The sequence below is a fragment of the Canis lupus genome, chromosome 38 (assembly GCF_003254725.2).
Source record: "Canis lupus dingo isolate Sandy chromosome 38, ASM325472v2, whole genome shotgun sequence".
Taxonomy (NCBI): Eukaryota; Metazoa; Chordata; class Mammalia; order Carnivora; family Canidae; genus Canis; species Canis lupus.
The window spans coordinates 21,805,612-21,818,111 of NC_064280.1; the positions used below are offsets into that span (position 1 = coordinate 21,805,612).

Genomic DNA, 12,500 nt, shown 5'->3' on the forward strand with positions numbered 1-12,500 from the left:
CCTCTGCAGCATTGATGGCCACTGGTTTTCAAGACTCTGCTCTAACACATTCGGTAATGGTTACCTCAAAACACAAGTTTCATTTAATCATTAATCATTAGAAAGTTGTTTTGGTAAAATACAGTTTTCAGGGCTCTTGGGTGGCTCAGTGGGTTAATCGTCTGCCTTCTGCTCAGGTTACGATCTCAAGGTGCTGGGATCTAGCACCTGCATGGGGCTCCCTGCACAGCATGGAGGCTGCTTCCTCCTCTCCCTCTGACTCTAGTCCCCACTTGTGCTCTCTCTCTCTTTCTCTCTCTCTCATTCACTCTGTCTCAAATAAATAAAATCTTTTTTAAAAGAATACAGTTTTGGGGCACCTGGCTGACTCACTTTGTGGAACATATGACCCTTGATCTTAGTGTTATGAGTTGGAGGCCCACATTGGATGTAGAGATTATTTACAAATAAAATCTTCAATAAAATAATAGGTTTTTTAAAAAGTTTATTTACACAGGCAGAGGGAGAAGCAGACTCCCTGTGGGGAGCCCAACGCAGCACTCGATCCCAGAACCCCGGGATCATGACCTGAGCCAAAGGCAGATGCTCAACCACTGAGGCACCCGGGCATCCCTAAAATAATAGTTCTCTGCTGTTGAACTTCAGTCATTGATCCTACTTTGGCCTTCTGGCACTTCACATTAACAGGTCTAAACAATGTCTCTTTCACTTAGCTCTTTAAATTGTTTCATATATATATATAAACTTTTTGCCAGAGTATGTGAAAGTACTTCAGAGAATTCAAAGATACAAACATGTAATTGTCCTCAAGAAACGTATAGCCTTAGCAGGATTAGTGAGTAAATAAACACAGCAACGAAAGTAGCAATCCCATGAAAGAGGTATAGGTAAAAGGGGTGGGTGGGTGAAAGCAGAAAATGATTATTTGCAGCTGGGGAGGTGGGGTTAGAGAGGTGGATCAAGTCCTGTGTTTAGAGTCCCACAATCCAAACCCAATACTAATCACAGAAACCACCATCTCCTGTGTAAGGTGAAGACAGGTAGTTACCAGGAGCCTGTGGCTTTACAGATGAACCTGTAGTGGTCCCACTGACAGAACAACAGTGGCCTCTCTCCTCAAATTACCCTTTCGGGTCCATAATTAATAGAAATTAGTCATGCTGAAATTCAAACAAGACATTAAGTCAAGCCCCTTATCACCAGGGTTTATCTCAAAAATAAGCAGGAGGGGGGATCCCTGAGTGGCTCAGCGGTTTAGCGCTTGCCTTTGGCCCAGGGCGCGATCCTGGAGACCCGGGATCGAATCCCACGTCGGGCTCCCGGTGCATGGAGCCTGCTTCTCCCTCTGCCTGTGTCTCTGCCTCTCTCTCTCTCTCTCTCTCTCTCATGAATAAATAAATAAAATATTTAAAAAAAATAAGCAGGAGGGGAAAAGCAGGAGCTAGCCAAGGCCTGACAACAGAGAAAGGGGGAGAAAGAAGGGAAAGCATTTCAAATGGAATATGAGAGGTCCCGTGAAAAACAAAATCATTTCAGATAATCTCAGGGAGGAAAACAAAGGAGGCAACAATCAGGAGAGCCTTGGTCTGAATGATTTTTTTTGGGGGGGGGGCTGGATTTGTCTTAAAACTCAGCTCTGATCATGTAGACACTCCCATTCCTAACCCCATCCATACATCACCCCAAAACCTTCAGGAAATTCTTATCATTAGGATTGAGTTGGACAGTTAGATGGTGAGGGCTAGGGTCCCCAACAAGAAAATACGGAGTCAGGACAGCTGAAATAGAACAGCACTGACATCCTGTTTTGTAGCTGAGACAGGACCACACTAGCATTCTGCTTTGCAGCCTTTGAGGCACTGACTTCTGTAAAATGTCCTAAAATAAGGCAGTTAACCACAAGGCATTGGTCACATCACGGACAAGGGGCTGTTAAGACACAAGCCCCTGGGTGTCAGCCAAGAAAGACCATCCGCACAGAGACACTAACCTACTACGTAGACACATATGTGACCAACTCATATGGTCACATATGACCCGACTCAGCACACCCTGATGGCTTGGGAGACTTCCACACAAGAGCTCATAAGACCCCTAGACCAGACAACTCCGGGGGCAATCCTCTTGGGCCCCCCTCCCTGGTCGGGAGCTTTATACGACTGCTCAATAAACTCTGCTTTCCTGCCCCCCGCTCGTCATCTGGCCCACTCTTCATTCTTTGAAGTGGGGCGACCAAGAACCAAGGCCGCTAAGGGAACAAAAATCCTGTAACCCTATGATGTACAGTTAAACCTCCCTCCTTCGTCTGCCACTTACTGCCCTTTTCCAACTGGCTTCAACTTTCCTGTACAGATTTGTTTTTAATGACCCCGTTCAAGCTCCCCCAAGTCAAGTCAAAGTGCACAGCACAAGATCTGCCTTGAATGTGCTCAGTACTCCACAGACCTCCCCAACACACTTGCACACACACACACGGACACACACGCACACACACGTATCTTCCTACCCTCTTTGTTTTTGCTTTTGCTGCTCTATCTGCCTGGATACCTTCACTACCCATTCCTTCTAGACACAACTTCACCTTCCTCCCTCTGAACTTCATTTATTTTATTTATTTAGCTATTTATTAAGTAGGCTCCACACCCAGCATGGTGCCCAGTGTGGGGCTTGAACTCGCAACCCTGAGATCAAGACCTGAGCTGAGATTGAGAATCGGACGCCTAACCGACTGAGCCACCCAGGCACCCCAGTTCATTTTTGTTTTTAATCTCTGTTGCAAACCTGATGTTTGTGAAGTCTCGGGCTTATTCAAGCAGATCTGGTTGTGTCCACCTCGGTGCTCTCAGCACTTCGTTCATCTCTCTGCCACGGCAAACATCGTGGTTTATTATATTGGGTTATTGGTGGGTTTGTTCTCTGATCCTCCCCCTGTCTGCACACACCCCCGACTAGATTGTAAACTCCTTCAAGGAGAAACTTATTTTTTATTCCTCTTTCTGTTATCCACATACCCATACTTTGCATGTGGCTGGCACTCAATACGATGTTGTCACCTTGTTCTAGATTGAAATGGGCTTAAACTGCAGCATGAGGCATTGAAACGTTCTCTGATGATGAGGGAAAGGCCCTGGGATTCTTGCATGGATATTTTTCTTTTTCTTTCTTTCTTTTTTTTTTTTTTTGGCCTGGATATTTTCCAATGGAGTAAAGCTCTATCAGGGAAGAATCACCCAGGATGTAGGGAGAGGAAAAAAAACAAAAAGGACTCCCAAGTGACCTGGTCATCTGAAGAAGCCTGTAATGCAGCCTATAGTCATATAAACAAACAAACAAACAAACAAATAAATAAAAAATAAATAAATAAATAAATAAATAAATAAAGGATATCCCATTTCCAGGTGTTCCAGGGGAGCCACTCTCTGGGAAGGAAACTACCAAGGAATCCCTTCTCGTGGCCTTAGGATTCAGGTTCCCCTGGCCATCTATCCCTTAGAGAAGTGTGTTTATGGCCCTTTGCTGTCCCTCTCCTTCACCGCCCCCCCCCACCCAGCATTCCAGCCCAGGACAGGAGGAGGCCAGCAGACACAAAGCCCTCTGTGTATGGGGTGGTATGTGTCCCCCCCACCCCGCCACCCAGAGGACACAATGCCCCTTCTGCTCCCTGTGCTCTGCCCCCCTCCCCACCACCTCTCAACGGCACATGCCAGGCTGCAATTGGTTACTGGCTCAGGACAGCCCCCTCATCCTGGGGCCCCAGGGGATTTTAAGCAGATTCCAGGAACCCCCGCTCAGTCCTTGTCCCCCACTCTGCCAACCCCGCAGATGCTCCGGGCCCCAGCCCCTGGCCCAGCTATGGCTCCTGGGGCTCCCTCGTCCAGCTCCAGTCCTGTCCTGGCTGTGCTGCTCTTCTCTTCTTTGGGTAAGTGGAGCCACCCCAGCCTGGACGCCCTGGGGCTCAAGACACCTCTCAGCAGCCTTCTCACTGCCTTCGTTTACTCCCCGCTGTACCCAAAGAGCGAGCACGAAGGGGATACTCTATTCAGAGGAAAAAATCTATATCGTTCAGAGGGAGGCAATAATCAGAGAACTTCCCTGAGGTGGGCCTGACTGGGCCCAGGTTGGAAAGCTGTAACATGCCTCCAGAGCCAGGCTGAGGGCCTGGTGGGAAGCAGTGTTGTCGCATGGTAGGAAACGGAATCAGACTCCTGGGTTCTGGTCCCTACTCGTTCCCTAGTAGTGTGTGAGGTGCTTAACCTTAGTTCCCTAAGTAGAAAAGTCAGGAAACATGATCTAAGGAGTCCAGGGTTTGTGATCCCAACTCCTCAAATCCTTTGTCTCTTTGTGCCTCAGTTTCTCTCTGTGGATCCATTGTCTGTTATGTGGGTGAACGGAGTAGAAGGGAGATTCTAAGACATTCTAAGATCCTGTCCATCTAAAGCTGGCTTCCTTCATAAGTTGACTAACCCCATTCCTTACCCCATGGTAGGTGCTCGGTGAGCAAGACAAGGTCAAAGTATGATTATTTGAACAGATTCTTTGCTTCTCCAAGCTGCCTGCAAACTAGTACAAGAGATGAGCAGTAGGCAAATTGTGGGTGAGAAGGAGAACTGCTCAGAACATCCAAGGTTCTCTGCTGGCAGCTCTTTGAGTCCTAAACCCAGAACCCATACTCTTCTGGGTGCTGTACTGGACTATTCTGGGACACCCAGAGAACATGTTAAAGATAGGGAGTTGAAGAAGGTCATGGTGAGGGACATGGTGGGAGGGAATCTTGGAGAATAAGGAAGAGAGTTCTGTCCCAGAACCTGTCCCACCCATAGAACCATCGAGCAGAACTGAAGAGCAGTGGTTGATATTAGAACAGAAGGAAGAGAAGTTAGGTGCTTTAGGGAGAAGCGAGTCACTCATATCGCATATTGAGGTGGGAGATTTGAGACTGTGGAGCAGGAGTGGGGAGGGTGTTTAGGGGTGAGGGGGGTGAAGGGGTGGCAAAAGCCCCCAACACTGGTCGGACAATGGGTCTCTGTTTGTTTGGTTGCTTCCTCCTCCACCCATAGAACAAAAGGGTCTCCAGTTGCCCCCACCCAGGGCCGGCCCACACACATAATCTCCCTGGAATGGCCTTCCTTGTGTGGGTGAGTCTTGGGAGGGGCGCGGGGCCAGAATGGCCAAGAGGAGGGTGACGGGGGTCAGACCACAGCAGGCTCACCCGCAGACTCATCAGAGCTCTGGGCCCGGGGGTCTTCCTCTGTACCCAGCTTCCCATGAGAGGGGTACGAGGTCCTTTCCACCCTGGCCTCCCAGCCGATAGCAAGCCCTGTGGCAACCAGGGGTTCAGCACTGAGGACCGCTGAGCTGGCGAAAAACATTATTTCGTATTTTCATTTTTCTTTTTCCTGCAAGAAATTTGAGTTTGTGATGCTGTGAAATACTATATGGCTGTTAACAATCAGATTGATTTCTCTGAATCCACATGGGTAGCTCCCCGAGCTATGTATATATCTCCTTAAGTGAAAAAACCCGCAGAGAATATGATGCAATGTATGTCAAAAGAAAAGAAAACTCCACAAAACAAAGCTATTTCACAGAAGCCCAGGTACCTCTTGAGTTTGTTGAGTCCATATTGCACTTGTTACATAGGAAAAGGTTACACGCTGCACTGGTAACAGTGGCCACCTCTGGGAGGGACTGCAGGAAAGGACTTGGTGGGGAGATGTCGAGAGGAACGCTCGCTTTATCTCTATGGTTTGAGTGGTTTATAAACAGAATGCAATATGTATTACCATATGACTTGTAATAAATTTTATTTTTTATTTTTTTAACTTAAAATTAAAAAAATTTTTAATGTTAAGCCTGCATCCCAGGGGGTAACTTAAGAGTTAAATATTGACCCAAAGGGAAAGGGAGACCGAGAGACAGACTCCAGCTTCTGGAAGTCCTCGAGAGAGCTGTTACTGCTGTTCACTGTCTTTAATGGACGTGCTGAAGAGCTTGCTCCAGCACAGCGTCGCCCCCCAACGCCTCAGTTAGCCCGGACAGAGTTGGGCTTGAGGGTCGATCGTTGCTGCCCCAGCTTTCACTCAGCCTTGACCCCTGGTCTCACCTCCTCCTCGCCCCCCTTGGGTACACCTGCGCATCTGAGGCCCCTTTCTGCTTGCAGTGCTGCCCCCCGCCCAGGCCATCGTGGTTTACACGGACAGGGAGGTCCACGGTGCCGTGGGCTCCCGGGTGACCCTGCACTGCTCCTTCTGGTCCAGCGAGTGGGTCTCCGATGACCTCTCCTTTACCTGGCGCTACCAGCCCGAAGGAGGCCGCGACGCCATCTCGGTGAGTACGGGGAGCGGGGGGGGGGGGGGGGGGGGGGTCCTGGCATTGGATAACGAAGCAGGGCTTAGAAGAACAATAGAGGGACACTGGGGGACTTGGTGGTTGAGCATCTGGCTAGGGCTCAGTTCCGCATCGGACTCCCTGCAGGGAGCCTGCTTCTCCCTCTGCCTGTGTCTCTGCCTCTCTCTCTCTGTCTCTCATGAATAAATAAACAAAATTAAATAAAAAAGAAGAACAATAGAAAAGAGAACTTGGGCAAAGGAGGGGAAATCCATGACCCTAACTTGGGCAAGGTAAGCGGCAATCTGACCAGGGCCTGTCTACACTGTCTCCCCCACCCCCGACCACCCTCTCCAGCCCAGGATCCCTTACCCTGAGGCTAGACCCACAAGCTTCCCCTCATTCCTCATAGATCTTCCACTATGCCAAGGGACAACCCTACATTGACGAGGTGGGAACCTTCAAAGAGCGCATCCAGTGGGTAGGGGACCCTCGCTGGAAGGATGGCTCTATTGTCATACACAACCTGGACTACAGTGACAACGGCACTTTCACCTGCGACGTCAAAAACCCACCAGACATAGTGGGCAAGACTTCTCAGGTCACACTCTACGTCTTTGAGAAAGGTGTGAGGGGCTCTGGGAATATGGGGTGGGGGGTACTGGGGAGACCTGGGGGGCTGGGGGAAGAAGCTGTGGGCCTGGATCTTGCCCTTCAGGCTCTGGGAGGCGGGGAGCCGCTCACCCCCAGCAGCAGGGAGCAAACATGGGGCTAAGGACCAAAGGTGCAGGACCCTGCTCACTCCTGTCCTTCTCTTCCCTCCCCTCCTAGTGCCAACTAGGTACGGGGTGGTACTGGGAGCCGTGATCGGGGGTGTCATCGGGGTGGTGCTCCTGCTGCTGTTGCTGTTCTATCTGATTCGGTACTGCTGGCTGCGCAGACAGGCAGCCCTGCAGAGGAGGCTCAGGTAAGGGGAGTCTGGCTCCCTCTCTGCACCCCCACCTGCCCGCGGAGCCAAAGGGAAGAGGGCGCTGCAGCGGCTCGGGAGGGGGCTCTGCCCTGGGGAGGGGCATAGCGACAGCCACCCCTTTTCCCCCGCAGTGCCATGGAGAAGGGGAAATTGCACAAGGCCGGCAAGGACACGTCCAAGCGCGGCCGCCAGGTTAGCGGGACTTGGGGCCTGGACAAGCTGTGGGGCCCCGGGACAGCCCCCGGGGGGGGGCAGGGAACAGGCCCACCAGGCCGGCTAACGGATGGGTGACCCCTGCCCGCAGACGCCAGTGCTGTATGCCATGCTGGATCACAGCAGAAGCACCAAGGCTGCCAGCGAAAAGAAGTCCAAGGGGCTGGGGGAGTCTCGCAAGGATAAGAAATAGCGGTTAGCGGGCCGGGCGGGGGGTCGGGGGCCAGGGGCGGAGCCCAGCAAGGGCTCCCAGGTGGTGGTCATTGAGATGGAGCTACGAAAGGACGAGCAGAGCTCGGAACTCCGGCCTGCGGTCAAGTCCCCCAGCAGAACCAGCCTCAAGAACGCCCTCAAGAACATGATGGGTCTGGACTCAGACAAGTGACCACCCCCAGGCCCGCCAGAGCCGGGGACCTAGGCTCCGTCACCCGGCAGGTGCTCCCCTTCTTAGCCCCAGCCCCGCCCTGCCCTCAGCGCCCTGAGATGTAAGTTTCATTCCAAGGTTCATTGCCAGACGCTTCCTGCTCGCCCCCCCCCTTGGCTCCGCCTTATGGGAGCCCAGGGCTGACTCTACCTACCCTCCCCGGCCCCAAGGACTGTGTGTTTGGTGCCTGTCCCTCCGGCACCGAGAAGAAAGGGACCTTGATACCCCGCGCCTCAGCCCCAGGCCACCTGGCCACGCCATCCCTTGCACCGCCCAGCCTGTCCCCCGTCCCTCCTGCTTTTCTTTCTGACCCGCCCTGTCCCTCCCCTCCATCAGGTGGCCCGGCCCCATACTGTGTTCTCCCAGCTAACACCCAGATCATCCACATCAGACTCTCCTTCAGGGTTTATTTAGGTTGTTAGTTATTTTTTATTTTTTAATCCATCCTTTGTTGTTTGTGTACCTGTGTCCTCCCCCCATGACTGAGTACCAATGACGTCATGTGGTTTTTGCAATCCCCCCCCCCCATTTAATCCTTGATGGAGAGCCAGCCCAAGCAGAGGGGCCCCTGATCCTCAATCCTCAACTATAGGATTGATGCCCCTGACCACTTTGGAGCAGTGTACTGAGACTCAAGGTCATGGGGAAGGACAGACAGAGAGAGACAAAGAATCCTCACAGGTCAGGGGATCAAGGAAGGGACAAATAAGCCTTAAGAAATGGCTTTTAAGCAACCAAACAAAAAGGAAAAACTAATGGGAAATGGGGGGGGAGGGGAGAGGCTGCACTCCCAGCCACAGGGGATTGTTAGGATTTTTCTACATTCTGTATATTTCTTCTCAAACCCCCAATGTCCTTAAATGTTTAATAAACACTGACATTTCCAGAAGTACTGCCTCCAGCTCCAGTTTCCTCAGTCTCCTGGGAATATCCCTGCCCCAGTTTCCATCCCCAACCTCCTGCTTTCTCCCACTCCTCTCCCTCAGCAACTGGTTTCAGTTCAGACTTTGGCTCTATGGTATGGACTTCCGTGGTGTAGTGGAAAGAACTCTGAAATAGCTGACGAGTCATTGAACAAAAATCCAGCGAGCTTATACTCTGGGCTAAACTGTGTGTCAGGCTCCGCATTTACGTGAGTTAAAACAGAGACTCCCTCTTTACCAGGATCTGAATTTTGAAAATATGTCAGCCACTCACTCGCTGTGTGACCCAGGGCTAGTTATTTGACTTTGCTAAGCCTGTTTCTGTATTTATAAACTCCGATGATACTTGTCCTGCTTAATCCCCAGGATTTTTATGAGACCCAAATGAGATCCTGTATACGGAAGCCTTTGTAAATGATAAATTGATGTGCAACTAAGATATTAAGGATCAGTCCTTTAGAGATATTTCTATGTCTTGCTGAAAGGATTACACTTTACGAACTAGTATAAATTCCATTCGGCCCTAGAAAGACACACACACACAACTTCAGTTGGTTCACTATTTTAGCTGTGCTGTTATACCTCATTATCTAGTTTGTTGGTATGCGGATTTAGGTACACCGTTAATATCCTTGAAATACTTAGGTGATTGTGGATGGACGTACACACATATCATTTTCCTGGGGTGGTGGGGAGGGTCATTGATGGCAAAAAAAAGCCCCAAGAGTCCTACAACTCATTTCTTTGCCTTGTTCAGAGGTTAAAGATAAGATTTTAAACACCAGCTTTGCCAAAAACCAGAGTCCTGTCATTTATTTCAAGGGGTATCTTTCACTTTTTTAAAAAGAAGAATTAGCCCAAATTCATTCTAATATAAAAGCTAATAGATTCCCCTGGGTAAATGCAAGTCAAAACTACAATGAGATACCACTTCACACCCATTAGGATGGCTACTCTCGAAAAAACAAAACAAAACAAGTGTTGGAGAAGACGTGGAAAAATTAGAACCTTTGTACACTGCTGGTGGGAATGTAAAATGTTACAGCTCTTGCAGAAAACAGTAAGGAGGTTCCTGAAAAAAATAAATACAAAATTACATCATTCAGAAGTTTTTTTTTTTTTTTTAAGATTTCATCCATTCATTTGAGAGAGAGAGAGAGTGGGAGCACTCACAAGTTGGGGGAGGGGCAGAGGGAGAGGGAGAAGCAGACTCCGCACTAAGCGGGGAGCTGATCCCTGGACCCCGGAATCATGACCTGAGCCTAGGGAGGATGCTTCACTGACTGAGCCACCCAGATGCTCCTGTATTTGTTTATTAAAAAATATATATATATTTTTTTAGATTGTATTTATTCATGAGAGACAGAGAGAGGCAGAGACATAGGCAGAGGGAGAAGCAGAGGGAGAAGCTCCATGCGGGGACACTCAACCACTGAGCCACCCACGCGTCCCTATTTATTTAAATTAAAGCTGCATTTGATTGTCACAGGGCAACAACCATCTTAAGCTGAATGTTGTTTCCCCCTCCCGGGTGAGGCCCACAGTCACACTATTCATTTCCTTACCTGCCTGACCAGTCTTAATGTGTGAATTTGCTACCCAGCTTCAAAACACCTAAGAAATTGGGCAAATATTTATGTGTGGGAGTGAGGCTGGGGTAGGGAGGCTGCAGGCAGCCTCCACACACAGAGCTCTCCACGATTCCTCAAACAGGCCACCAGTCACAGTGCTTGCCTCCAGCGAGGTACTCCTCAAAGTCACCCATTGTCCCACTGAATCTTCTGTTACCTAAAGACTAAATTGTAAAGGTAACATCTAACAACTTATATGATAACATAAAACGAGAAGAAAGAGTTGAATTAGACGGTTAACTTAGACAAGTAAATATCTAAAACAAGCAAATAAAAAATAAGTCAAGTCACTATCGTCCTCGTTTCCATAATTGGTCAGGAGGACATAACTGATATTTATGAACTGCTTCCTCCACTCATTCTATATTTCCCCTGCCTCAGCCAGAACCTCAAATAGTCGGGGTTCTTCACCTGGTAAAGTGACCACTTTATCACTCCACTGCTGACTCAAGATCTGAGTGCTCAATTGTCCTGTTTTTTTGTTTGTTTGTTTGTTTGTTTGTTTGTTTGTTTGTTTTTTGGTTGCTACATTTTTCTATTAACCTTTACTATCAGACATGGTAGTAGTGGTGCCCAGAGAATCCCCTGGGTTCCAGAAATAGCTCCCTGCTCCCAGTGTGCACCAGCAACCCAAATGTCCCCTAGGTTATCAGGATCAATCACATCAGCCAGCTGAGTAATTCCTGATCTTCTTGGTTCGGTGGTATATAGACTCTCAAGTGACCAGGTGACTGTCTCAGCTTCCAGGTCAATGGAACCATTGTGTTCACTGGTAGAAACACTCTCCCTCTGGAGACTAAGTCTTTCAAACCAGCAGAACTCAAAGTTGCCGAGAGAAACAGAAATTCTGTGGGAGGGTTATTAGGTGTGATAGTGGAAGAGCCACCCTGCTTCCCTGACCTCTGGATCCTATATGCTGGCTCTGGGGAAGACAACACCATACGGTGGTCTCTGATTCAAAGCATATATTGCATCTTCTGAGACAGAATTCCATTCTTTCAGTATTGTCTCCCAAGTGTTGCTATGAGTAGTTTTCAGGAAGCCCTTCCACACTTCAAATAGGCACCTGCCTCCAGGTGATGGGGTAGGTATAGGGTAAGACCACTTAATCCCATGAGCACAAGCCCATTATTGCACTTTCTTTGCCATGAAGTAGCTCCTTCATTAGACTCGATGCTTTAGGGGATGCTACAATCCTGGGTAAGGCACCGTGTGAACCCACCGGTGGTGGTGCTGCAGAAGCATTACGAGCAAAGAAGGCAAATCCATGTCCAGAATATGATTATTCCAGCGAGGACAAGTCCATACACCCTCTCTGTGATGAAAGAGATCCAATATAATTAACCTGCCATCAGATGTGTGGCTGGCTGCCCCAGGGAATAATACGTACCAGGGACCCAGCGTTGGTCTCTGCTGTTGACAGATTAGCATTCAGCAATAGTATTAACCAGATTGGCCTTGATAAGGAGGAATTCTACATTGTTGAGCTCGTTGGTAGCTTCCGGGCCTACCAACACGGCCACTTTGTTCAAGAGACCATTGGGCAAGCACCAGGGTGAGCACGGAAGGGGCCTTTGGTGGGCATTCACAGCCCATTCTCAGCATTCCATTTGCACATCTCTTCCCCAGACTTCCTTGCCACCAATCTTCCAATCCTGTTCTTTCTGGTCTCTGACCACCCAACCAGTTACCATTAGTAACTGTCCTTGAATCAGGGTAGATCTGTCCCTCTGGCCATCGCTCACGCCAGATACCAGATAGTAGATGGCTACTGCTCACCAAGGCTAGTCTTTTTCCTTCACTAAGAGAATTTCCCTTCACCATTGTCCTTCAGTGTCAGTCTTGAGGGAGCTATCATGATATAGCTCTTCACTTTTGAAGATTTGTTTGTTTAAAAATCTTTTTTAAAAAAATAATTTATTTATTTATTCCTGAGAGACACAAAGAGACAGGCAGAGACACAGGCAGAGGGAGAAGCAGGCTCCCTGTGGGGAACCTGATGTGGGACTTGA

The 12,500-nt window shown here is 49.1% G+C and overlaps 1 protein-coding gene across 1 annotated transcript; it reads left to right on the forward strand.

Moving 5' to 3' along the window:
* The first annotated feature begins 3,737 nt into the window (after positions 1-3,737).
* MPZ (myelin protein zero) lies at positions 3,738-8,823 on the forward strand. The gene is made up of 6 exons (XM_025420841.3): positions 3,738-3,919; positions 6,161-6,327; positions 6,740-6,953; positions 7,159-7,294; positions 7,429-7,489; positions 7,602-8,823. Exons 1-6 carry the CDS (start codon positions 3,823-3,825, stop codon positions 7,701-7,703), a joined length of 777 nt encoding a protein of 258 aa, XP_025276626.1. The 5' UTR covers positions 3,738-3,822; the 3' UTR covers positions 7,704-8,823.
* Positions 8,824-12,500: the final 3,677 nt, after the last annotated feature.

What these genes read in the sequence shown, in the direction of transcription:
- MPZ (XM_025420841.3), top strand. Translation starts at nt 3,823, where the DNA reads ATGCTCCGGGCCCCAGCCCCTGGCCCAGCTATGGCTCCTGGGGCTCCC. An exon ending in GAGGCCGCGACGCCATCTCG is followed by an intron (nt 6,328 to 6,739) that starts GTGAGTACGGGG and finishes CATTCCTCATAG; the next exon opens with ATCTTCCACTATGCCAAGGG. An exon ending in ACTCTACGTCTTTGAGAAAG is followed by an intron (nt 6,954 to 7,158) that starts GTGTGAGGGGCT and finishes CTCCCCTCCTAG; the next exon opens with TGCCAACTAGGTACGGGGTG.